At 40.0% G+C, this 27712-nt stretch overlaps 1 protein-coding gene and 1 long non-coding RNA gene across 3 annotated transcripts in view; one reads left to right on the top strand and one right to left on the bottom strand.

The window, feature by feature from the left end:
• The window catches only part of LOC308648711, a 627872-nt gene that overhangs the window by 60403 nt on the left and 539757 nt on the right, over positions 1–27712 (bottom strand). The window lies entirely within an intron of this gene.
• Positions 8902–27712, top strand: part of FAXC (failed axon connections homolog, metaxin like GST domain containing) — a 65275-nt gene continuing 46464 nt past the window's right edge. Inside the window, exons 1-4 of one of the 2 annotated variants that reach the window (XM_081294477.1) lie at positions 8903–9156; positions 9638–9759; positions 15378–15513; positions 25630–25826. In XM_081294477.1, coding sequence (XP_081150603.1) covers positions 9653–9759; positions 15378–15513; positions 25630–25826 — 440 coding nt within the window. In that variant the 5' untranslated portion in view covers positions 8903–9156; positions 9638–9652. Of the gene's footprint in view, positions 9760–15377; positions 15514–25629; positions 25827–27712 lie in introns of both variants that reach the window. The other variant, XM_081294476.1, reaches the window with a different exon arrangement.

Below are 27712 nucleotides of genomic sequence, written 5' to 3'. Positions count from 1 at the left end.
TAAATCTTAACATAATCATCTCAGTGGCTAGCTGGCGTCACTTTACAACCAAAGGTGCCATACATCGTATATTTGCTTGTGGCTCCTAGCATCTGCCCCCTTCTGTTTAATTAAGCAACAAGCAATGTGGCTAGGGACCGTGCCTGGTAGGTTGTCCAATTCAACACATGGTTCTTACCCGTCATGGGAGAACTGACATTTAGGCGTCAGCTTCCTGTCTTAGGTTGAATCCACTGTAATCAGATCAACCCGTCACTGACTACCGGTCCAGTATTCAGCCATGCTTGTGGATAGGCCTATGTACCAGTGGGGGGGTGAGGTTCTTGCCTCACCTCTGTTGGCCCCCAAATTTAGCCTTGGTGCCAGTGGGGGGGGGTGAGGTTCTTTGCCTCACCTCTGTTGGCCCCCAAATTTTAGACCATCACTAGTAGAAGGGAGGAGGATACAGAAATGCCACGACACCAAGCCAATTGATGGCTCCTTTGGAAAAATTGCGTCACTGGTGACACCATCAGCAAAGATATGCCAGTATTACCACAATTAACATGGGGTGAGCTGGCAAGGAAATTGCATCACTGGTGACACCATCAGCAAAGATATGCCAGCAGTACCACAATTCGGTGCACCAGATGATATTTCACAATGTATGCAACTGATATATAGTCCAGGCAAGTTCTGCAAGCAGTTCAAATTGGAGGAGTCTATCAATATGTCCATTTCCTCCCAAAGTAAATCAAGTCCTTGATTGAGCATTACTTGTTGAGTTATATTCATTGATGCATCAGTTTATACAGTTTACTGTGATAGCTATCATAGAAGCTGTAGTTTGGTTTTATCTCAGTCTTCACCGGAATTGGGATGGAGATGGAAATTCTGGCAATGATGCTAAAGAGACATTATCCTGAACAGAATTATTAAATATAATGAAAAGGAAAGGTGAAAGTAAACAAACAGATCTGTTAAACTCCTTTAAAAACAATCCTTAACAGCTGTTTACCTAATTTAAATTAAACCATATAAATCACGTGAATAAAGAAAAAATTCGGATCCATTTTTTCATGAGCGCTCCTCATATAAGAAATATGGACATACACACATACAGACATACAACACAAAACAGAAGTGTGCACACAACATACAACACATAAGACAATAGTAAATAAAGGCCTTATAACTATACCTAGGTGAAATCTCCATTGCAATGTTTAAAAACTCCACAGTCAAAAAAATAAAACACAGTCAAAAAATAAAACTGATCAGAAAAACATTAACCTAGGTTTGTATGAGCTCAAAATTAAAATAGAACTTTATGATGTGGGAAAAATGCAATAATAAAATAGATATTGAAAAAAAAAAAACACCTTGGTTAATCACTGTCGCAGATGTAAGAATAGCCAAGCTGGAGCTCTGGATGTCAGCTGTTATGGATTTGAGTCAAATCATCTTCTTTTTCTGTAGAAATTGTTTTAGTTAATCTCTCTGGAATCCAAATCGGTTGCTGTTCATCCTGTGGGAAAACACAGACAGCGCCCCGATTCCAGACTATCACTGGATCCGGGCCTTTCCATTGTCCTGTTAGGATATCTTTCCAAAGTACCTTAGGCTTATGTACATTTTTTGGGTACAAATGTCTTTCCGCAGCACTAAGTCCCGATGAATCCAAATTTAAAAAGTTTAGAGTAAAAAGGGTTATTTTAAGTTTATCTTTGGGGGATATATACCCCTTTCCAATTCCCTCCTTTTGTTTTAATAAGTACATTTTAATAGTTTGATGAGCTCTTTCAACTATGCCTTGTCCTTGTGGATTGTATGGAATTCCTGTTATGTGAGTAATGTCAAATGATGAGCAAAATTGTTTAAAAGAGGTGGAAGTATAACCAGGACCATTGTCCGTTTTTAACTGTTTTGGAACGCCCACAGTGGCAAAATTTTGTAAGCAATGAGCTATAACATCTTTAGTTTTTTTTCCGGCATGGAGGGAGCCCATCAAAAATCCGGAAGAGGTATCAACTGTAACATGTAAATATTTTAATTTTCCAAATTCTGGCAAGTGTGTGACGTCCATCTGCCAAATATGGTTAGGTATCAGTCCTCTAGGATTGACTCCAAGATTAACTTGTGGTAAAAATGTCACACAATTTTGACATTGTTTTATTATATGTCTGGCTTGTTCTTTAGTTATTTTAAAACGTTTTTGTAAAGTATTAGCATTGACATGGAACCTTTTATGAAAATTTATAGCTTCTTCTATTGTGGAGAAAATATGTATGTCATGTGTAGATTTATCTGTTAGTTCATTGCCCATACTAAGGGCTCCAGGCAATCCTGTATGTGCCCTGATATGACCTATAAAGAATGGATCTTTTCGGTCCCAGATTAGACTTTGTATAGCGGAAAACAAAGAGAAAACAGTAGAAGAAGGTGAAATCCTACCAGCATCTTCAAGGGATACTATAGCATTAACTACATATTGACTATCAGAAAATAAATTAAATACAGAATCTTTAAACATCATAAAAGCTTGTAATACTGCATTAAGCTCTACCTTTTGAGCTGATTGCTTGGGTACTAAAAATGTAAAAGTTTGATCAGGAGTAACTACTGCTGCTGTACCATTGTTTGACCCATCAGTGAATATATTTGGAGCATTTATGATAGGGGTTTTTCTTGTCATTTTTGGAAAAACTACAGGATGCTTAGACCAAAAAGACAACAAAGGATTAGATGGTAAGTGATTATCAAATGAAACACTAGTTTTACACATGATTATTGCCCAAGTATTTAACTCATTAGCTAACTCATCAATTTGATCCATAGTATATGGAGTAATAATTTTATTGGGAGAAATCCCAAATACTCCCTTAGCTGTTTTTATTCCTTTGAGTATCAATTGTCCTACAGCTTCAGGATATCTAGTAAGAATAGTGTTAGGAGAATAAGATAAATGTATCCACAATAATGGACCTTCCTGCCAAAATACTCCTGTAGGAATATTTTTTGTTGGTAGTATAATAAATAATAAAGGCAAACTTATATCAATTCTATCCAAATGTGTATTTTCCATATATGTTTCAATGATTTTTAATGTCTTTCTTGCTTCAGGCGTTAACATGCGGGGTGAATTTGGATCTGATGGACCTTTTAGAATATCAAATAAAGGTCCTAACTCTCCTGTTGGTATGCCTAGATAAGGCCTTATCCAATTTATGTCTCCCAATAACTTTTGAAAGTCATTAAGTGATCTGAGTTGATCTACTCGTATTTGAATTTTTGGTGGACGGACCATGGTTGAGGATAATAGAACTCCTAAATAATTAATTGGAAGATTTAATTGTACTTTATCTATTGCTATCTCTAGATTATAATTTTTCAATAAGTTTGTAAGTGTGGCATAACATTCTAGTAATGTGTTTTTATCTTTATGTGCCAATAACACATCATCCATATAGTGAAATATTTGTAGTTCAGGATTTTGATTTCTAAGTGGCTGGATTGCTTTATTAACATAAATTTGACACATAGTTGGGCTGTTAGCCATCCCTTGAGGGAGTACTTTCCATTCATATCTCTGATCAGGACCTTCATGATTTAGTGCAGGGATAGTAAATGCAAAATGTGGACTATCCTCGGGATGAATTGGAATTGAAAAGAAACAATCTTTAATATCTATAGCTAAAACATGCCAGGTTTTTGGTAAAGCAGACAATTGAGGAATCCCTGATTGAGCAGGTCCCATAATAACCATCTCATTATTAATGGCTCTTAAATCTTGTAATAATCTCCATTTACCAGATTTCTTTTTAATGACAAAAATGGGAGTATTATGGGGGGATACGGAAGGTTGTATATGTCCTTCCGCTAATTGTTGTCTGACCAAGTCATGGGCTACTTGTATCTTTTCTTTAGTCAGGGGCCACTGAGGAACCCACACTGGTCTTTCTGATTTCCAAGTAATTTTGATTGTCTCAGTGGCCCTTTCTGAAAACCCAATTCATGTCTATTTATTTCTTGATCTATTTGAATAGGTGCTGTCATACCTTGTTCTTGTTCTCTTAATCTTTTTTCTTTCCTAAAGCCTTGTTTAGCCCTAGTAGTGGGCGCATTAGGATTGATGTTATTTGTTAATGTCAATCCTAATTGATCTAGGACATCTTGTCCCCATAAATTTACAGGAAGATGATCTAATACATAGGGCTATATAGTTCCTTCACAATCAGGATCCCTCCAATCTAATACCATTGCGCTTCTATCGGGATTAGTCGCCACTCCTAGGCCTCGAAGCGTTTGAGTGGCTTGTTGTAATGGCCAATGTTTTGGCCATTCTTGACGAGATATGATGCTGAGGTCAGCACCTGTGTCCAGCAGCCCATTAAAGTCATGTCCTTGAATATTTAATTTTAGCATTGGGCGAGAATCTAAATTTAAAGACAGCATAGCCCAATCTACACCTGTGGAGCCTAATCCCTTGGAACCTCTTTCTACATTACAACTGGAAAATTTATCATGCAGGCTGGGTATTATTAATAACTGTGCTATTCTATCTCCTGGTGAAATTACTGATATACCTCTTGGAGAACTAGCTATAATTTTTATTTCACCCTCATAATCGGGATCAATTACCCCAGGACTTATCATAAGTCCTTTTAGTGTAGAAGAACTGCGTCCCAATAATAAGCCTACTGTTCCCTGGGGAAGAGGTCCTTTTACTCCTGTGGGAATGATTTGAACTCCCATCTCTGGAGTTAGTACTGCTCTGGCAGAGGTGCAGACATCCAGCCCTGCGCTCCCTCTAGTTTGTCTGATGAGGGATTTAATGGATAATGCGTCCTGGGCACTACCTTGATGGTGCTGTTGGGTTCCTCCATTGCCCCATATATTTGTGGTTTTGGGCCCCGGGGCATTGGGCCCTCTAGTCCGTTTTTTGGCAATGGAGCCTGATACCTTTCTCCACGATATCGTGGGTAAACACTTGGTCCTTGTCCGTTTTTTGATAATGGAATACCCTCTATGGTGGTTTGAGAACGGCATTCATTAGCCCAATGTTTCCCTCTATGACATCGTGGGCAAATACCCGGTATTCTATTCCTTTGATACCCAGCTTTGTTAAACCCTCCTCTTATGGGGCAACTCCTTTTAAAATGTCCTGTTTGATTACAATTATAGCATGTTTTTGGCCTGGCATCTAAAGCCTGTTGTACTGCTGCTAAAAATTGCCCTTGTTCATTAATGTCTCTACATAATTTAATATATGTGTTTAAATCTTCATGTCTCCATGGTCTAATGACCTCTCTGCAGCAACGATTTGCTTGGTCATAAGCCAGTTGTTTTATAAATGGCATTACCTGTTCTGTATTACCAAATATCCTAGAGGCTGACTGAATAAGTCTATCTACAAATTCAGCGTAAGGTTCATTAGTTCCTTGTATTACCTTAGATAATTGACCTTGTAAGTCTCCATGCCCCTGTAAAGTTTTCCATGCCCTAACTGCATCTACAGCAATTTGTGCGTATACGCCAGGGTCATATTCAATTTGCTATCTTTGACCCTCATAAGGTCCCTTTCCCAATAGCATATCTATATTTCTTTGAGGGTAACCAGCTTCTGCATTTCGCCTAGCTGTCTCCATGCAAAATTCCTCATTGGCAACCTTCCATAACAAATATTGTCCTCCGTTTAGCACAGATCGACACATGTTAGCCCAATCTGCTCGTGTCATGTCCAAGTTGGTAACAGATTCGACCATGCTTATTGTGAAGGGAGCTTGCGGCCCATAGGTTGTTACAGCCTCCTTTAATTGCTTTATTGTTTTGAAATCTAAAGTACGGTGAATTCGTTGCCCTCCTGCCTGCTCAAGTACAGGGCATGCTAATCTTTGGGGTTCTGTCTCAGAATTCCGTCCATCAACTACGGGAGTTGAGGGCCGCTCAGCGGTAGATGGAACTGTTGGTTGAATTACGCCCTCTGGTGATAGAACGGAGTTGGTAGCAACCTCCTGTTGTAATTCTCCACCTGATGGCTGCTTTTCCTCTAAGCTTGCTTTCTTTAAATTTTCCTCTGTCTGACTAGCTTGAGAGACCTTCTCTTTTGCTTGACCTAGCGTTTTTTCTACCATAGTCTGGACCTCTAACAATTTACTTAACAGTTTTTTGGTTTGTTTTTTACTGGATTCTAATCTACTATAAAGGTAACGTAACCCAATAAGATAGGATAAAACAAAGCCGAAACAGAATGAAACAAAAACGGAGCAGAGAATGGTTGTATCGATTTTCTCTTTCTCAGGGCCGAATAACTTCAAACCTTGAGCCAACCATTTTTCCCAGTTCGCCTGAGAAAATTCTAGGGCTAGGGAGCTCGAAATAAAAATTAAATAAATCAAAACAAGAACACACTGTTTTTTGAGATGGTCACCCATCCTGTCGCCTTCCCTCAGGGGCGAGCAATTTTACTCACCTCTAAGCTTCAGGCGTTCCCCGCACGGGCCGCCAAATGCCGCAGTCTTGGCTGGGCACAGAATCACGAGCCACTCAAGCAGGAACAAAACTTTATTTTGAAAAAGCCGCCAATACTCTGTAGGCGCTGGCAAGCCAAACCCGGTCCTCCCACGCGGGCCTCCACCGGAACCGCGCGTTCCCCGGAACCGGGGGTCCCCCGGACCTCCCCCGGAATTCCCTCCTACTATCCTTCCCCTACCAATGGGAACTCTCCATGAGTCCCGTAACATGAGTCCGGTAGCAGGCCAAGGTGAACAGAGGGAGTCCAATTTCCATATGAATGTAAATCTTAACATAATCATCTCAGTGGCTAGCTGGCGTCACTTTACAACCAAAGGTGCCATACATCGTATATTTGCTTGTGGCTCCTAGCAAGCCTGGATGGTCTCTCTAATCTTATCTACTTGGGGCTTACAACGTGCCCACATTTTATTAACAATTTGACTGCCCTCGCTGGTATATTGGAGGAAGTAGAAAGGAAAGGGTGGGGCCCTTTTAGCCCAGCCTTTGCTGCATCAGGCAAAAGCCTGGATTCTGCCTATATACAACCTTCCACCTTAAGAGTGATGAACCCCCATCTTCAATCCTTTATTCCGTTCCTCTAAATTTTTAAACTACCCATGTTCTTGCTAGAATTTTTGTATACATCATCAACCTCTATGACACTTGGCCTGTTCTTTGTACTCAGGAACATTTAAAAAAAATGAATTCAAAGAGGGAAAAATAACTGAACACATTTTCTGCATGGGGAAGTAGAGGTGTGGTGGGGGACAAAACCTATATCAGCGAGTTTCCTGATAAAGCTTTAAAGTGTTAAGACTTTTAAGATGGGTCTGTCAGAGGGAAAATTTCTCCACCTAAAGTGCATTTTATCATTTGTCAAACACACTGCGAAGACCTAGGTAATTCTTATTTTTAAAATCAGCTATGCAAATACACAGTACTTAGGGTGGTTTTGATTTGCATTTCCTTGACTGCTAGAGATGGTGAGCATTTTTTCATGTACTTGTTGATTGATTGTATGTCCTCCTCTATGAAGTGTTTGTTCATGTCCTTGGCCCATTTGTTGATTGGGTTATTTGTTTTCTTATTGTCTAATTTTTTGAGTTCTTTGTATACTCTGGATATTAGGGCTCTATCTGAAGTGTGAGGAGTAAAAATTTGTTCCCATGATGTAGGCTCCCTATTTACCTCTCTTATTGTTTCTCTTGCTGAGAAAAAACTTTTCAGTTTAAGAAAATCCCATTTGTTGATTCTTGTTATTAACTCTTGTGCTATGGGTGATACCATCTCACCCCAGTAAGATTGGCAGCCATTATGAAGTCAAACAACAACGAGTGCTGGCGAGGATGTGGGGAAAAGGGTACTCTTGTACATTGCTGGTGGGACTGCAAACGGGTGCGGCCAATTTGGAAAGCAGTATGGAGATTCCTGGGAAAGCTGGGAATGGAACCACCATTTGACCCAGCTATTGCCCTTCTCGGACTATTCCCTGAAGACCTTAAAAGAGTGCACTACAGGGATACTGCCACATCGATGTTCATAGCAGCACAATTCAAAATTGCTAGACTGTGGAATCAACCCAGATGCCCTTCAATAGATGAATGGATAAAAAAAAATGTGGCATTTATACACCATGGAGTATTACGCAGCACTAAAAAATGACAAAATCATGGAATTTGCAGGGAAATGGATGACACTAGAGCAGATTATGCTTAGTGAAGTTAGCCAATCCCTAAAAAACAAATACCAAATGTCTTCTTTTATATAATGAGAGCAACTAAGAACAGAGCAGGGGGGAAGAGCAGGAAGAAAAGATTAACATTAAACAGAGACATGAGGTGGGAGGGAAAGGGAGAAAAAAGGGAAATTGCATGGAAATGGAGGGAGACCCTCATTATTATACAAAATTACATATAAGAGGTTGTGAGGGGAACGGGATAATAAACATGGAGGGAAATGAATTACAGTAGATGGGGTAGAGAGAGAAGATGGGAGGGGAGGGGAGGGGGGATAGAGGGGATAGTAAAGGTAGCAGAATACAACAGTCACTAATATGGCAGTATGTAAAAATGTGATGTGTAACCGATGTGATTCTGCAATCTGTATTTGGGGTAAAAATGGGAGTTCATAACCCACTTGATTCTAATGTATGAAATATGATATGTCAAGAGCTGTGTAATGTTGTGAACAACCAATTAAAAAAAAAGAAAAAAAAATCCTAAAGCTAAAGTAAAACAAACAAACAAACAAACAAACAAAAAAAAACAAATACACAGTACTTTCCAGGCGGCCACACAATCTGATGCCGGACCTTAATCCGGGCCCTCGTCCCCAGACCCCGCCTGGTGGCGTTTCCCGCATCTCCGCGCGGCCCCAGGTGAGTCCCGCGCGCTCCCCGCTCTCGGGACTTGCGGGAGGGGCTGGAGCAAAGGCGGGGAACGGGTCAGGGAGGGGGGAGACCGAGATCCAGGCCCGACTACAGCTTGCTGGCGGTAGAGCCGCATTTTCAGCCACCTCCGCAGCCCCTGCCCTCGCGTGGAGAGCGGTTCCTGGGCGTGCCTTCTGGAGGCGCGGAGCGGCCCGGCGCACCCCAACCCTGCAGCTCTGGCCCGGGCGGAGGCCGCCGGACCGCGGAGATGCGGGGCGGGGGCAGGGCGCGGGGTAGGTGACTATCCCGCCTCTGTTTCCCTGCCCCGGGAGCAATGACATCACGCGGCCTTCTCCAGGCGCCGACACAAAGAACGGCGCGGAGAGGCCGCTACTGGGGCAGCCGGCGGCCGCCGCTGAGGCTCAAGGCCCCGGGGCCTCGCCGTCCAGGCCAGCCGCCGGTGGCCTGCGCCCTTCCTCTTCCTCCTCAGCCTCCGCCGTCTCCTCGGTCTCCGCCGCCCGCGCCGCCCGCGCCCTCCGCGCTCAGCTGAGCCCGCGCCGGGCCGTGCCGGCCCCTTCCCATGCGGGCGGCGCGGGCCCAGGGAGGGGCGCCCGGAGCCAGCCGCGCAGCATGCACTGGGGGGTTGGCTTTGCCTCGTCCAGGCCGTGCGTGGTGGATCTGAGCTGGAACCAGAGCGTCTCCTTCTTCGGCTGGTGGGCCGGGTCCGAGGAGCCCTTCTCCTTTTATGGGGACATCATCGCTTTCCCTTTGCAGGATTACGGTGGGATCATGGCAGGGCTGGGCTCCGATCCCTGGTGGAAGAAAACCCTTTACTTGACCGGGGGAGCTTTGCTGGCCGCAGCTGCGTATCTGCTCCACGAACTCCTGGTCATTAGGTGAGCCGGAGAGAGGGCCCCGCGCACCGGCGCCCAGAGGGGCACCTGGCCGGGGCAGGGCCTGCGCTAGGGGGGTCCTGTGCCAGCCCCTCGGTCACGCCGGCCCAAATGCCCAGGCGTGTTCTGCCCTTACTTTACCCCGAAAGTCCTCTCTGGTCACCTGGCTTTGAGGGGCATTTAAGTTGAATTAAACTGGTACCGGGAGGGAAGAACATTTGTCACCCAGCCTTTCGGTGCTAGAAGCAAAAATGCTGTGGGTTACTAGTTGTTATACAGCAAAATACTCTTGAGTAATATCCTTAAGAAGATATTTGTATCAATAGAATTAGGTTTTGTAGATGTACTAAGTTACACTCTTGTGAAATGCCTTATAGGTTTTAGTTAATAATGTTGGAATACCAACTGCTAACCTCATCTATTACTAAAAAGATTAGTTCTTTGCTATTCCTCCCTAAGTGTCAACATCTTCAAGAAGCTGCAATTGCAAAAGCTCTAGAAAGCAGCGGGTTCTGGTTAGAGATACATGGCTAAATGTAGTCGTGTGCAGTTTTGATGCAGTCTTAACCTGGTTATCTGCTTGTCTGATATTGAATGCTAAGCACCATCTTCAAGCTTAAATGTCACTGTGTGAGCAGTAGAAGACCCAAGGGTAGGACTAGTACATGGGCGTGTTTGACATAACACTGGAGTCACCCGGGGCTGTAAACAGTTGCATTTGCTGCAGCAGAATGATTACAGAATTGACATGGAAATTCTGGAAAATGGAGACCCCTGCTGTTGGTACATCTAGTCTCACAGGAGATCTTTGTTGGTATAGAGTAATAGCACAGGGTTCTGACACAGGCTTTGGCTAATTGATAATGACAATTTATGCTTAAAATTTTCATGAGTGTCATCTTCAATTTGAGCCTGGAAGATTACCTGAAGCAGAGCAGTTTTCAATAGCTCAGAATATCCCTCCTGGCCAGTATATTCTGAAGAGGGAGAAGTGTGTCCACACCATGGTTTTCTAGGTGGACATCCAGCACAAGATGTTATTATAACAAAGACAGTGGCAGGTGACCTTTAATGGGCCTGCAGGGATTCCAGGAGGGCATCGTGACATCCTGACTCTATCTTGAATGTTTCCTCTGTCTGAAAGGATGGGAAATTATTTAGGTCTGGGAAAATGTATTTGTTGGCTTTCATTATCTACCCACAACTGAGAATTGAGAAGTTTATTTTAAGCATGTTACACATTTAATTCTCTTCTCAGTGCATTGGATCTAGTTGAACCACATAAAAATATTTTTAAAGTGAATTATCTTCCTAGATTATTCTATATTTGTGATAGTTTTGGAAGCTCTATTTCAAGTTAGGTTTCAAACCATATAAAGAACATTTGTGCAGTATTTTAAATGGTAATCAGTTGTTCCTCAATTATATTCCAGTCTAAAACCTTTGAAGGTCCTGGACCATGTGGCTTCTGAACAGTTTTCCAGTTTGGGGAGGGAGGAGTGAAGGCTTTGCAGGGATAATGGAAACATGACTTAAATGACCTTGCAGAAATTGTGGGGAGCTCAGAGGTCACTTTGGAATAGGCCACACCCTAGCAGGTGTGGTCCCTGTCTTCTGCAGAACCCTTTACCCACAGATATTTCCTTCCCTATTTAAGGGACCACAAGGCCCAACACTAGATACATGGATTAAGGAGTTTCAAATCCTTAGTTTTCATTTTCATTTCTTGACAAGTGTTTGAAATAATTTTGGTAATCCCTGCCATGATACAAGTAATAACAAAGTGCTGTCCATGTATGAAAACTTAGTAGGGACTCTGTATGGGGGTGCTGTACATGTGTGTGATTGCACTCATTTCTAACGACTGTCACTCTGAAGCTTGATCTCCGTTTTATGGATAAGAAATTTCGACTGAGGGAAGTTAAGCAACTTGCCCAAGATCACGTAGTAAGAGCTGTAGGATTCAAGAGTGAGAATGTGTGTCCATGAGTGGAGACTGTGCTGTTTATACTGTCTCCTAGAAAGTGCCCATTCTGAAAAGTTTTGTTGGACAAATAGAAGGAGAAATGTGGAGAACCAAGGGATTGCTGAGGAAAGGCATTGTTCAGACCTGTGGTGGGGACCCGACTTCCTGTCAGCTCCTAGGGCTCTGCCCTGGAAGACAGGAGGCTTGAGGACTGAGGTTTCAGAGGTTACAAGCTGGAGAGGTTATAAGGTGAAATCCAAGCTTCAATTGTCTGTATAGCTCAGGTGAAACAAAACAAAACAAAATCTGAAACACATGGGATGGAAAATATACCTTGAAATGACTACATTGTCTGTGTTCACTGGCAAATGCAAATTCTTCCCCACCCTGCTTGGACCTTCTACTGCACAGACTTTACCTAGACCTGTAGCTATGTCTTGGAGTGGCAAATAAGGTGACAGATGAGAATTATTTAGGAAGGCTTGTTAATGAGAATAACCAAAGCAGATATTTTAGTAGGGAGATGGGTGCTTGTCTGGGATGACATTTGAGATTTTATTCATATTTTTTCTACCACCATATATTATTCCAACCCTCTGTTTCCCCTGAGTGGAAATTAATCTGAGAACTATCTTAAATTTAATCAGACATTTGGAAATTGGTTGTTTGTAAAGTGATTGATTAAGTAAGGACTTCATTACTAGTAGCTCATTTGTACTTTGGTGCTCTAGCTCTGCCTATCCTAGAAAACTTACTTAGTAAGTTCAAAGCAGCCCATGGATCATCTGATCTCTCCAAATGGACAACCCACTCATCAGCCATGCTCAGAGGCATGGTCATCTGTGATATACTTCATCATACAGGTAGGAGCTTTTCTCCTGCTTGAGTGACTAGTTGGTGTTTTTCAGGTGTTATCACCTCATTACAAGGCTACTTCCTAAAATATAGCTCTACAAGAAACAACCCACCTGTTCTTCTAAGCTAGAGAGAAGTTTCTGATGTATGAGGGGCAGGTATCTAGACCTGGATTGTCTGGGTTTAAATTAAATTCTGCCTCTGGCCAACCATGTACCTTGTAGTAAGCTCTTGATTACATAGTTTCTCATCTGTAAAATGGGGATAATAATAGTAGCCTTCCTCATAGAGTTAATTTAATGTGTTATCCCATGTGAAATGATTAGAAGAGAGTTTGTCATTTGTGGGCATTCAGTAAAGCTTATCCATCACGAGCTATTATGGGCAAATGGTTTGCATATTCTAAATCAAATGGATTGTGCTAGTAAAATTGAGACAGTTTCCATTTTGGTATCTTTGACATGCTTAAGAACTGGAATTATTACAGATGTGATCTTAAATTGGTGTTTTTTGGGCAAGTTATTTAACTTCTTGGAGCTTTAGTTTCCTTGTCTTCTGTAAAATATAAGCATGGTATGATCTAAATTTAAACCATAACAATATTCACTATATAGTGTTATTGTCAGAATTAAATAAGTTAACACGTGTGATATATATAAGATCACTGGCATATTGTGTGCATCCATTCTTATTATGACATGCTCCAAATTAACCATTAGAATTAGATGTTCTGTCCAGTGGAGCAGGGAGTTTTATATTTACCTCCTTTCCTTTCAGTTCTTAAAATTTTGCCTCACTAATTTACATTGAAAATATCACTTTGCTATATAAATTACTTTACTGGACAAAATCAGTTAATTTGATTTTGAAAGTGAATGTTTATTGCAGCTTTATTCATAATTTCCCAAATATACAAACAATTAGGATGTCCTTCAATAGGTGAATGAAAGGGCAAACTATTCTGCAGTCATACAATTGAATGCATTCACTATAAAAAAGGAAAGGCCTTGGGCTCCGGATGTGGCTCAAGTGGTAGCGCTCGCCTGGCATGCATGAGGCACTGGGTTCGATCCTCAGCACCACATAAAAATAAAATAAAGATATTGTGTCCATCTAAAACTAAAATATATATATATATTTAAAAAAAGGAAAGGCCTAGAAAGCTGCAAACAGTTAAGTATCAAGACTATAGTTTGTGCTGACTAGGAACATAGTCTAAGTGGGTTCTTGATTTTAATTACTGACCTCCCACATATTTCGTTTAAATGAAAACCTTAGTTTTATAGTGAATATTGCCAGAAAAATAGCAAATATTTTTTATTCTTCTGACTTGACTGATATTTTTAAAATGAATCATTCTGAGCTCTTCAAGTTGAATGGGCCCTTGGGTGGTAAACTTCTTCAAGAGAATTTGTTTGACAAAGCAGGGAGGCTAAAGTAAGTGAGCATCCATGTGATACAACAAAGATGATGTCTGGTTAGAAGTAGGTGTAGAGTGTAACTGGCAAAATCTTAGGGATTTTGGGAAAAGGGAAGTTTATCTGACTGGAAAATGGCTAGGTAGAATGACAGATGGAAATTACAAATGATTCTGGGGGGGATATTATATAGGTAGGACTGTATGGAATGATAAGATTTTATAGTTTAAGGAGATAAGACCTCTGGGGATATCTCTTTGAATAATAATACATTCCACTACTCTTTATTTAATCTTTGACAGCTCACTAAATATTTATAGGTATTCCTTTTTTTTAGTCTACACAATAATCAATACAGAATTGGTATTATCCTCACTCTTCAGGTAAAGGCAGGTAAAGAGGCCTAGAGTGACATGGCCAACAGGAAGCAGGGCTTAAACTTGACCCCAGGTGTCCAGATTTGGAATCCAGCATTTGTTGTACAATGTAGTGGCTATTGAAAAACTACCCAGGAAAGTCCTCACTTTAAAAAGGAACAAAAGGAAAAGCTGGATATGTGTCTGAGGCAAGAGAAAGGAGAAAGCAGAGACATTAAAACGTGAGCTGTGTGGCCAAAGTGGGTTACCCGCGAAGGTATAGAGAGTGGAGGAGAGAGAGAAAAAGTGAGAGCAAGGGAGCCAACCTAGAAGCCAGGTTTCATAGCACTTCAGGTGGAAGGCCAGGTGAGGGACCAGAATGTTCTGTTTTAAAGTCCCTGCAGACTTCATCATACCAGAACAAATCTGCACTGTTATTCCTGAGCCTTAACCATGAAGACATTGTTTCATAGTTTAGTCTGTGGCCAAGAACATAGGTGCTGACCACCTGGTACTGTCCAGGTTCTGACTTTGAGCAAGGTAATTCTCTGTGCCCCAGTTTTCTCATCTGAAGAACATGTATGATGACAATACCTATTTCATAAAGTTATTATGAACATTACATGAAATGATATCTGTGAAACCTCTAGAACTCTATGTGACACATCATCAGCACAGAGTATCATTTTTGTTCAACTTGTCCCTGGCAATAAATATAGCCACTTGGAGAAGAGACGGACCCATCCCAGAAAATATGCTTTCTGCCCATTAGCTACCAGTAACAGAGGAGGTTGATTTGTAGTTACTTTTTTGAGCCACTGGGGTCATGGTAATATCAGAGTTTGCAAGAGCTTCTTGGGCTTTGACTAAACTTCCATTCTCCAAGTGCTGGGTGAGGTAAGCCCCTGCAGTAAACACTTCTGCATGTTCATCGAGGACTGCAACTCTGCAGGGTCCTCTCAGGAAATAAGGGAACTAAACATATAACATGCAGATTGTTCTTTATTTCTGTTTTGGTTTTGACAGGAAACAGCAAGAGATTGACTCCAAAGATGCTATTATTTTGCATCAGTTTGCAAGACCTAACAATGGTGTCCCCAGTTTATCTCCTTTCTGTTTGAAAATGGAAACTTATTTAAGGATGGCTGACTTACCCTATCAGGTACTTGTTTGCAAATATGTTTTATTCTCATGACATCACTCAGCAGGGAAAGTGTTTAATATCATGTAGTGGATGCCAGAGGAGGTGGGGTCTAAAAGTAGTGGTGCCCTGTCCTTAGTGAGATAGAGATACTTAATTTCAGGGTCTGTTGATTTGACATCCATTTTCATGATGGATCAAAATAATGAACTTTTGTGGGATTCAGGGCCATAATATTTTCCTTTAACATTACGTATACTTTGGTTAATGGTTCAAATAGGCCTCCTGGGCAGCTGTTGATAACGGTGAGTGTGCCATTGCCTGATGTTTTTTCTCCTCTAGGTTTGCATTTATTGAGAGCATTAAATTTTGTCCCTCATGAATCTGGTGTCTCTAGGGCCCAGTAGGCACCAGATAGATATTTGTATACATCGTGAGAGCTTTTCCATGTTCTGTTCAAGTGGTTTTCAGGGAAACACTTGCTTATTTCAGCATTTAAGAATGAACAAAAGGATGCATGTAAGGTATAGATTTCCCTGAGCAATGCTTAAGTCATTTTTCACAAATTTACATGTTATGTTTTCATTGCCATTTAATCCTATGTATTTAAAAGATTTCCCTTATGTTTTATTCCCCTTATGTTTATCAAAGTTCTAGACTTAAGGAATTTTTTAAGTTTTGATTTTTGTTATTGTTTTTAATTTTATGGTCGGAGAAGACAGTGTCTGTATTATTATTGGTTCTTTGGAATTTATTGAGGTTTTTGCCTAGTGTGTGGTTACTTTTTAAAAATAGTGAAATAATTAAGGAACTACATATTATGTGGATATAGAGCTTTTTAAATATCTACTTGCTTGAACATGTTTACCCTTAGGATTTTTAAAAAATTTGAATTCTGTATTGTCAGATATTGAAATGGATTTTCCAGATTTCTTTTGTGCTTGGCTTTCTCTATCTTTTTGTGCATTTGTTTCTCATACTCAATACATTATTTATATTCAATCTGAGTCTTTTAATTGGTCAATTAATCTGTTTATAATTATTGTAATATCTGTTTTGTTAGGAGTTATTTCTAACATCCTATTTAATATTTTCCTCCTCACTACACTTCCTTTTTGTTAAATTTTTTTTCTCATTTCCTGCATTCTAGTGGATAGATAAAAACTATTTTTCCTGTCATTTAAAAAAATTCTATTTTGTTGAGGTAACCACTCTTAAGACCCACATTGGGTTTATTTGTTAAATTACTGAAATCTGTATTTACCCTGCAATAATAAAAATACATTAGCAGTTTGCATGTACTTTGGGTCTCCTTTTTTCCCCAGTTATCTTTCCAATTGTCTTACTGTTTAACATTTTAATTCTGAAATTTGGGCAATCTTTTCCATTTTTGTTTGGTATTCTTAGGCGACACACTTTACTGTTATTTGACTAGCCTTATTGCCCACATATCTTATCCTACAGAATTTGTTTCTTTTTATTTGAATACTTCCATGGTGAATATTTTCAGAGTGAGTCTATGTGTTGAGCCTTCAGTGGCTTTGAGAGCCTGAGAATATCTTTATTACAACCTCACATCTATGTTCAAAGTTTTTCTCCTTCCATGTTTTAAAAATATTACTCTATGGTCTTTTACACTGGTGTTACTGTTTGATTTTACTCTCATTCTTTTTTCTCTGTAAATTCTCTTGGAATTTCTTTTAATATTTTAATATTCTTAAGTTTCACTATAATGTATCTTGGTGTGGGTCATTATGTGTACTCTTTGTCCTTTATAAACTTGTTTAATCTGAGTCCTTCATCTCTTTTTAATTCTAGGGAATTAGTGATCAATTTTTTAAAAAAAATTTCCTTTTTCTGTTTCTTTATTGTCCTCTCTTCCATTCCTGTTCATTATTGTTTGTATATTAGAACCTCTAATTGTGTTTTCTGTATCTTCATGCTCTATCCTTTAATTCTTCTCTGATTGTTTCTGGGAGCATTCTTCTTTCTGAACTTCTATTGCACTGCTTTATTCTGTTCTTGTATCCATTGTGCTATCTATCCATCTTATCTGTTGAGTTCTTGATTTCAACTTTAGTCTCTTACTGATCTCTTCTTTTATCCCTTTGAGGGATAGCTGTGTTGATTAAAAGCTTTTAGTCTGTTCCAGGAATGCTTCACACCATACATATTTAGTGTGTTAACTTTCTCTTATAGTATTGGTACTCTTCAGATGTAGTTATTCTGGATTAAGAGCTTTTACCAAGGATGCCAGCTTCCTTGCCTGGGAAGGACAAAATTCAGGCTGTATATTATGTGCCTCTGAGGAGTTGTATTGAAGGAGGTGAGCTCCTGGCATCCCCTAAACACTGTGGTCCTTTTGATTTGTTGCCAATCATCCAAATGGCTCTCACTGGTCTGGGGTTTACAAAGTGGCAGCACTGGGAAGAGGTAGTCTCCTTAGGTTGCAACAGACCAGCTAGTGGGCTATCCCCATAAGGATATCACTCCTCTAACTCCTGACTTCCTATAGCCTATACTTGCTGAGCCAGTACAGAAAAGGGGATGGGGCCAGCATCCTTCTAAGTCTGTGCTAGAACAAGGTGATTGACACACTTTCAGCTTGAAAAATGCTGTAATGGAAGTCTTCTGGGAACAAAGTGGAGTAACAATCAGGACTTCAGGTGAGGGGATAGGGAAGGAATGGGACATCTAGGAACAAACAGAAAGTGCGTCTTTTAACTCGAACGTGGGTGCAGGGGGCGAATCTGGAGAAAGAAGCAGAGAGAAGAGTATACAGGACTTACAAAGCTAGCAACGGAGGAGAAAATAGACTAAAAACAGACCAGGCTTGAATCATCTAAATGCATTGGATCATATTTGGAAGATCATTGTTTAGCTTGGTGCTGGCAGTCAGCATTTGAGGATGTGTCACTGCGGGAAGTAAATTGAAGGAAGAGATTTGCTATCCAGCAGCTCCCTGTCCATTCCATCATTGCTCTTGACTATATCACTTCACTTAGTTTTGACAGCTTTTGGGTAATTAGGGCCCAAAATGTGGATTTTATATACTGCCACCAGTGGCTACTTTCAAGATCTTTTGCCCTCTCCCACCCTTAATGAAGTAATCCTGCTGTGTGGACTGTTCTGCCCATTCCTTTCTTTCCTTCACACCCTCAAGTGCTGACTATTACAGACCTGTCTCTACCTGCAGCCAGACTTCCTTTGTTCCTGTTTGAGAGTAGCTCCTTTTAGTAAGCAGGATACATGCCCTGCTGAAATGTCTGACTCCTATTACAGGGGTCTTTAAGAAGGGCCATGCTTATCCCTTCCAAGTTATTATTGTTTATTAAATATATCTTTAAAAAGGGATCAAAAAGGGCTGTTTTCTTCTTCTGTGAGGATCTAGGGAAAATAAATGGAGAGTGTTTCCTGGGTGACAGAACCTAAAGGAAGATGGTTGTATGGTGTAGAAACGAATGCTCTGCGAATGCCCAGGGTCCCCTGAGCACCCTGAACTGTCAGCATGGGTTTGTGGATTCAGGTGCACCTCAGTCATGCTCTGGAAGTACCCTAGAGCCCATTGCTAGGACTGATCAGTACAAAGGTGTTTTTGTCCTGGACCCAGGGATCTCTGCCCTCTGCCCCTTCCTTTCTTGTAACATTAACAACAACAACAAAAAAAGATGAAAACGCCCTGTTCCTAGGATAAAGACTTTACATATGAAGATTTAAAATTTTTGTAACCTAAATGGGAAAGGAATGACTATTTGGTGACCTTCAGTAGGAAATTATAAGAATATAGGGTTTTTTTTTTTAGCCCCTGATATATTGGACAAATTATTTTAAAAAATCAAGATATAAATAATGATACTTTAATATAAAAAATATTTAATTTTGAAACAATTATAGACCCACAGGAAGTTGCCAAAAAATGTACGAGATACAGTTAATTAAAAAAAAATCCCAAAGCTGGGTAGAGCAGTTGTAGAGTACTTGCCTAGCATGCATGAGACCCTGGGTTTGCAAAAAACAAAAACAAACCAGAACAAAATGAGAAACAAACAAAACCCTCTGAAAGCAGCTTTACTGTTTTTCCAATTACATATAGGATATAGAAAGCATGTGATCCTTTTCTAAAATTCTAAATTTCAAATAGTACAAAAAAAATTTTTAAACAGTAAGCAAAAAGCACCTGACATTCTGTTAGCTAGCGATTACCATAACATATTTTTTGACTATCCTTCTGTACATTTGTCTAGACATATGTAAAAACACCTACCTTGTTTGATGTAACTGGTTGTATAAAAAGCATGTATTTCACAAAATAATTCTTCTTAAATAAGAGAAAGCAGAAAGAAAATTCCCCTTTGGGACTCCCTACCTTGGCCCTTACCCCTAACTTTTGATTTCTAATTTATTTCTTGATCTTGTCTCTCCCCTCCATTTTTGTGATTTGAATTTTTTTCTCAAGCTATAGACAAGTGAAAAGAATATTCGAGGGAGCACCCCAGGTCCTTTACCTGAACTCACTGATGGCTAGCATATTGCTTCCATTGCTTTATTTATCTTTATGCTTCCATTTGTTAACTTTTTAAAATAATTAATTTTCAAATACATCGCAGACATTATGGCATTTCACCATGCAGACTTTAGCATGCAGCTCCTCCAAATAAGCACATTCTTTTCTACAAAACTACAATGTGTAGTGGATGCATGGATTTTTTCAATGTGTTATAATCCTTCAAAGGTGCTCAAATTATTTGGAAGTTAGTCAAATGAAATAAAAGATCATTTCCTGATCATTTTAGGTAAAGTGAATGGAATGGATAGTAATTTAGCTGAAAAGTTTGGGGCTCTTATAGCAAGCTAGAGCCCCAACTCTGAGAACTCACTTGGGTTTCAATTCTTCATCTCAAAATGGTGTTGATGTTGCTGATGTTAATATGTCAGATGAAAGTGTTCTGTCAAACACCTTATGTGCACTCTCTCATTCAAGCCTCGCACCGTTATCCACACTCAGTAGATGAGGAAATTGAGGCCAAAGTGAATAAAGGGAGACCCAGGGAGGTCCAAGGTCAAACAATGAATAAATGATAGAACCAGATTTCAAAATTCAAAGCCTATGGCTTTTCTGCTGAGCTAATAATGTAGTGTACATGTATTTGCATTATTACCTGGGGCAGACTTGTAGGAGGAAACATCAACTTCAAAAATATTACTTTCATGCCGGTCACGCGCCACCTGTAATCCCAGCAACTTTGGAAGCTGAGACATGAGGATCACAGTTTCAAAGCCAACCTTAGCAATGGTGAGGTCCTGAGCATCTCAGTGAGACCCTGATTCTAAATAAAATATAAAATAGGGCTGTGAATGTGGCTCAGTGGTCGAGTGCGCCTGAGTTAAATCCCTGGTACCAAAAAAAAAAAAAAAAAAAAAAAAAGGAAAAGAAAAAGAAAAAGAATTACTTTCAGCAGGGCTTATGCCTGTAATCCTCGTAACTCAGGAGGCTGAGGCAGGAGGATCTCAGAATTCAAAGCCAGCCTCAGCAATTTAGTGAGGCCCTAAGCAACTCAGTGAGATCTTGTCTCTAAATAAAATACAAAAAAGGGCTGGGATGTGGCTCAGTGGTTAAGTGCCCTTGGGTTTAATCCCTGGTGGTGGTGGTAGTAGTAGTAGTAGTAGTAGTAGTAATAATAATAATAATAACAACAACAACTTTAAGAAACTATCCTCAGTGGACTAGTCAGACTCCAATTTCATAAATAACCATAGGCCAGGAGTTCCTTAATATATTTCAGGAAATTATGGAAAAATAAGCATTATTTAATTTTTTTGACTTGTAAGTAATATAATCACACTCCAAAAAGCTGAAATGAATGGCAAATAAATGATCACCTTTATCTCACCCATAGTCTTGCCAATTACTTTGGACATTTTTGTGAGTTTCTTCTTTTTAATTCATCTAATTTTTGCTTAGATAGAATTAATTATACTGTCTCTTTAGCTAGTAAGCAAAATACCATTTCTGGTTATGCAAACATGCTAGAGCCTCCATTTCCATAAAAGTTGATCACTAATTTTTATTCCTCTGCATTAATTTTAGAAAGCAGTCAAGATAAACAATGTTCCAAAAACCCAGGGGAGAGTGAGGTGTAGAGGTAGACATGGGAACAGTTGTTTTGCAGGGGAGTGGAGTATACACAACACAGTGGAAGCCTGAAGGGAGGGCAGATAATGGGTGCACCCTGGGAAAACTGTTCACTAGCAAGATGACATTGAACTGATATTTTAGGATGGATTGGACTTTGCAGAGGATGGGAACTGGGACTCCTGTAAAAGATGAAGATGTGCAAAGTGATCTGGCCTGGTGTGAGCAGATGGATCAGGAGACCAGAGGGATTGATATCCATAAAGGCTGGGGAGGAGTGGGCAGTAACTAGGTGGTGTCTGTCTAGATCACACATCGAAAGTGTGAGGGAGGTTAGACTAGAACTACTAAAGCTACTAGATAATTTTTAGAAGCAGGGTTCTTATGTCTCATTTTTATCACAAAGAATTTTTTTAGATGACATTATGGAAGACAGCATCTAAGAATGACAAATCTAGATAAGACTGTGTTAGGAAGACATGAATGCTATTAGGAGAAATATGTAACAGGGACTATGTTGTTTGATAAATTTACATCTTTAGTATACAGATTATAATAAGAATGTCAGATGTACTAGTAACTTAGAAGTATTTGATACTTCTTCTTGTTAGCATCAAGGATGATGTCTAGGCCTGCATTATGGGGGTTGTGTAGATCGCCTACTGCCTTCTCTCCTTGCCAAGATGTGAACCTGGGCATGGACTGCATTTAGTCAGATGAGGATTCATTTTCTGAATTGTACAAAGGTAATATGGCTAACTGTAACCTAAATAGTTACTACCCGATTTTAGGCCAGGCCCACTTTTCATTCATTATAATGAACAGTGAGATAAAGTATCAAGACATCAAGAGTCAAGAGACCGAAGTTCCCTTTAGTCCCTATCAAAGACAGTGATAAACAGCATTTAGGTGGCACTCACTGTGCTTTTCAGCCTTCCACGAAGGTGGTATTAACTGGCCAATGGAGAAGCCCACGACCCAAGCCCCAGCCTAGTCCTGTGGACACAGATGGGTGACTGCCCTTAAGGGCCATGATATCCAGGCACAACCCTGTTATCTCACTTGAGGTCTTCAGTGACTTGATGTTCTTTAGTACGTACCACAAACAATATGTAGGAAGCATAGTTCCTAGATGCAAAGATACTTGTTCTAGAAGTTTTGCAGTTTTTCTCCCTTGTGGTTAGATATTTTATTTGGCTTTTGGGAAAGGCACACACAAATCTGGGTGGGATTTAGGCAAGAACAACTTGAACAGTAGTCACCGTTGCTAATCCAAGAGTTTCACTTGAGAAACAGTAACTTTTTTTCATCTCTTTTCATGTTTTGGAGTTTTAAGCCTAAAAGGGGGATTTGGCCAGCAGTATTCTAGAATAGATCCTCATAGATTTTTCTGCCATGACACACCTTGGCAAAGAGGTATTTTCTTATCTAGGTCTTGATCCAATGGTTTCTTAATTCTAATTTTGTTTCTTTTTAGGATAAAGGGTAGAGGAGTACCTTTAGTACAGGGGTTGGTAGATGAGGGCTGTGGGCCATTGGGTCTATGAGTGAAGAAGAATTTCTGTGTTTTAAAAAAGTTGAGAAAAGGTCAAAAGAAGAATATTTTGAGGGCTGGAGGTGTAGCTCAGTGGTAGAGAGCTTGCCTGGCACATGCATGAGACACTGGGTTGGATCCTCAGCACCACATAAAAATAAATAAAGACATTGTGTTCATATACAACTAAAATATATTTAAAAAATATTTTGTATTATATAAAATCAAATTTCAGTTTCCTCAGTACTTTTTTATTGGAACTAGACATGCTCATCCACTTACGTATTGTCCATTGCTGCACTCCTGCTTCAAGTGAAAAGCTGAGTTATTGTAGTAAAGACCATTCCGCTTGCCCAAAATATTTATTACCTTACCCATTATAGAAAAATTTTACTGTTGGGAGTGGTGGTGCGTACCTGTAATCCCAGCTACTTAGGAGGCCGAGATAGGAGAATTGCAAGTTTAAGGCCAGCCTGTGAAACTTAGTGAGACCCTGCCTCAAAATAAGATCAGAAGGGCTGAAGATGTAGCTAAGTGGTAAATTGCTTGCCTAGCATATGTAAGGCCTTATATTTAATCCCTAGTGCTGAAAAAATTACCTAATGATATCTTCTTAAAAAAAAAGCTACAACTTTCCTGAGATATAATTGACATGCAACAAATGGCACATATTTTCAGTGTCTAATTTGATAAATTTTGAAATAGATAGATACTTATGAAACTGTCACCACAATCAAGATGCTGCATGTATTTATTGTTCTCCAAAATGTCCTTGTGCCTTTCTGAAATCTTTCCTCTTGCTCTTTCTCATCCCTCATTGTCTCCAGTAACCACTGATTGGCTTTCCATCACTATAGATCAGTTTGTATTTCCTAGAGTTTTCTAAAAATGGAATCTTACAGTATGTGCTGCACTTTTATATGGCTAATTTCATTTAGAACTTATTTTGAGATTCATCCATGTTGTATCAATTTTCTTTTTTTTAAACTGAGTATTATTCATTGTAAGGATATGTTAGATTTATTTATTCATTTACCTCTCAAAGGGAAGTGTTTTTTTTCCTGTTTCTGATAATTTCAAATAAGTCTTCTGTTAACTTTTGTGTATAAGCATTTGCATGGACATACATTTTCTTCTCTCTTGGGTAAATGCTTATGAGTGAAATGGTTTGTATTAGCTTTTTTTTTTTTTAAAGAGAGAGCAAGAGAGATAGAGAGAATTTTTTTTTAATATTTTATTTTTTAGTTATCGGCGGACACAACATCTTTGTTTTTTCGTATGTGGTGCTGAGGATCGAACCCGGGCCGCACGCATGCCAGGCGAGCGCGCTACCGCTTGAGCCACATCCCCAGCCCTGTATTAGCTTTTGAAATAAATGGTTAGATTGTTTCAAAGTAGTCATTGTACCATTTGACATTCCTACCAACAGTGTGGTGTGGAGAGTACTGGTTTCCCCCTAAAAGCCAATATTGGCCATTATCCAATAGTGTCTGGACTATCTCTTTGTATGAATTATGAGGAAGAGTTTGTAATAATCTGGTTAATTTAGGCTGTATAGACTTCAGCAAAATGGATTCAGTTTAAATAGTCAACTCTGGGTCCTAATGATCTAGATTTATTAAGAAAAGTGATTGAAGACATGGCATCCACAGAGAATCCTTTACATCAATGTTAAGATCTTTGCTTTTTATGCAGCAAAGAATACATATCACTTTGCAATTTTAAACATTCATGAAGTATGTCGCTCCCACCTCCCACACATTCTGGGATCAAATCCTCTGAAACACTGTAAGCTTGTAGCATGCATACAAATCAAAGGGGAACCTGTCAGACACACAGATTTCTGGGTGCTCTCCCTACCATTCTGAACCAGAGGTTTTGGTGGGGTCCGGGAACCTGCATTTTAGGAAATGCTGTATTGCTGTATTTGAACCTGTTGCAGCACTTTTTCATACTTAAGGGATACAATTTTAGGGACCACTTGTTTCCAGTGTAGTGGTGTTAAATGTTATTCAAGTGTAAGCCACTGGATTTCAAATGAGTTTTTTTGGTTAGTAACCTTGTCAACATGAGCCTCCTCATGGTTTATTTTCACTTTTTTCATTTTTGGAATAGTTTATACATTAGAGCTAGGCTGACCATTACCAGGATCAGTTCCACTGTCTCAAATCCTCACTTCCCTGACCCTGCTGCCAGGTCTTTTTTTTTTGTCATTAAGCCAGAGTCCAGAGCCCATGATACAGTCTATTGTAGAAATACGGGAATAAATTGGTATCTTAATTTGAGCTAAGAAAGTTTTTTCCCCTATAGTAACCATTTATCGTCTTTAGGAGTTTACATTCAGAGTTCATTCACTTGAATAGTGCAGTCACTGTCACATATAAGATTGGACTGCGTGTTTCTGTTACTCATACAATGAAATTGAAATAACAACATTGTTTTTCTCTCTTTTAAAATACGCTCTATTTAGAACTATTTTGGTGGAAAACTCTCTGCTCAAGGGAAAATGCCTTGGATTGAATATAACCATGAAAAAGTTTCTGGCACAGAATTCATTATTGACTTTCTGGAAGAGAAACTTGGAGTGAATTTGAACAAAAACCTTGGACCTCATGAAAGAGCTGTGTCCCGTGCGGTGACCAAGATGGTGGAGGAGCACTTCTATTGGTGAGTGCCCTGTGGGCGCGACCCCATCCTTCCAGAGCATGCCCAAGTTCTGTTTAATTTTTCAGGTATTCCTCCCATTCCTCCCACCTTTTCAAAAGTTTTCTGTTAACAGTTTGGGATAAGAAATCAGACAGACTCAAGGTCTAAGGCATGACTGTTACATATTTAGCAGGGTCTAGATAGGGTCCCTATACATTTCCTGAAGAGGACCAGCTAGTAAGTATTTTAGATTTCAAGGCCACATGTTTCTGTTGCAGAAACTAAACTCCACCGTTTTATTGCAAAAGCTCCCATAGGTAATATGCCCTGAGTAAGCATGACTGTAAAACTTTATTATGGATATTGAGCCTTGAATTTCATTTAATACAACCTATTCTCCTTTTGATTTTTTTCTAGCCATGTAAAAATGTAAAAACTGTGTAGCCCATGTGCTGTAGTTTGCTGGCCCTTGATCACTGAGGTGAAGGGGATACTTCATTTGGTTGGGATCAGGGTTCTTTATCAATACAAACTGCTGGATTAAAATCCCATCACATCAGATACCTGGAAGAGGCAGGGAAGAGCACATGGAGACAGTATTCCTAGGTGAAATAGATTACACAGCCTTTGTGAGTTTGCTAGATAGTAGGAGTTCTCTTGTGTTCTAGAAGTGGAGCGTGCAGTGACTTTGCCCTGGTAGCCTGGCTCCTAGTTAGTATTCCTCAAGTTTGAAGCATCACAGGTGTGCTCCCGAGTTGCTCCTGTTCTGCTCCTTATGGCTTTGAGCTGGCAAGTCTGGCTCTTCTTGCTCTGCAAACTCATTTGTCATGTGGGACTTTGCCCTTTCCTTTCATCCATTTTCTGGCATTTCTGAGTCTTTCTCTACATCCCTATAGATGAGAACAGATTTCTCCCTGATTTCTATAAACTTTATCTTCTCCTGTAGATTTAATTAAGAATGGTTGAGCCCATTTTTTTTTTTTTTTTACTTTAATTGTTACTCTGGGGCTAGAGCTGGTCCAGTAGATTTTACCAACCGCCTCTTTCCTCCTGAAACATACACTCCACATGGGGCCGATCATAGAGGATTCTTCCTCATTGTCTCCAGGTTTCATTTATTCTATCCTCTTTCTAAATGGAAAACTTGCTGTTCTGGTCTCAGATTTGAAGTGACCCTCTATTTTTCCTCATCTTTTCTTACTTTTGTTCTTGCTCAGTTGGTTCTGGAGTCGACCTGAGCTCCACATCCTCTCCCTGCTCACTACAGAGGTGAAGGAAGGGTGAGCATGGAGGGATCTAGAGAGGTGGTGAGCACAAGTCAGTGTGGAAGAGATCAGACTCAGTGTTCTGAAAGAAACCTGGCTCTGTTCCTTATAATGCTGATGGAGGACTTCTAGGGTTCCCCTTTCCTGTGCAGGAGTTACAGTGGGGACCAAAATGCATGACTAAGTATGACTCACTTGGCTTCCAGAAAAAGACTTGTGGGACAGAACACATCACACTGGCTTTCCATGCTCCTGACCCAGCTCTGCAGTGATGAAGGGAAATGAAGAACCTACCTCGGGCTACCCTGACCCTCATATCTTTTTTTAACAAGCCTCTCCAAAAGATACCCATGCCTTATTTGATAGATGTGCTCATTAACGTGGAGTGCTGTTACCTTGTCAGCTGCCTGAAGAACTGAGGCCCTACACTTTAACTGGTACTTTGGCTGCAACTTAGATTTTTAGGTAGCTCAGAAAATATGTATTCCGGTCAGAAAATTTTTGATTCAGTAGAATTCCCAGCTCCCACACATCATTGCCTTTTGCTCTGGGTGTGTGTGTCATTTATATAACTTTGCTTCCTGGTAGAAGTTCATGGATGGCTTCCCTCACTATCATTTTTTTTCACCATCCTTCAGCTGA

The sequence above is a fragment of the Spermophilus citellus genome (assembly GCF_964194105.1).
Source record: "Spermophilus citellus genome assembly, chromosome: 5".
Classification (NCBI taxonomy): domain Eukaryota; kingdom Metazoa; phylum Chordata; class Mammalia; order Rodentia; family Sciuridae; genus Spermophilus; species Spermophilus citellus.
The sequence above is the reverse complement of the archived record's forward strand: the minus strand, read 5'-3'. Positions and strand labels throughout refer to the sequence as shown.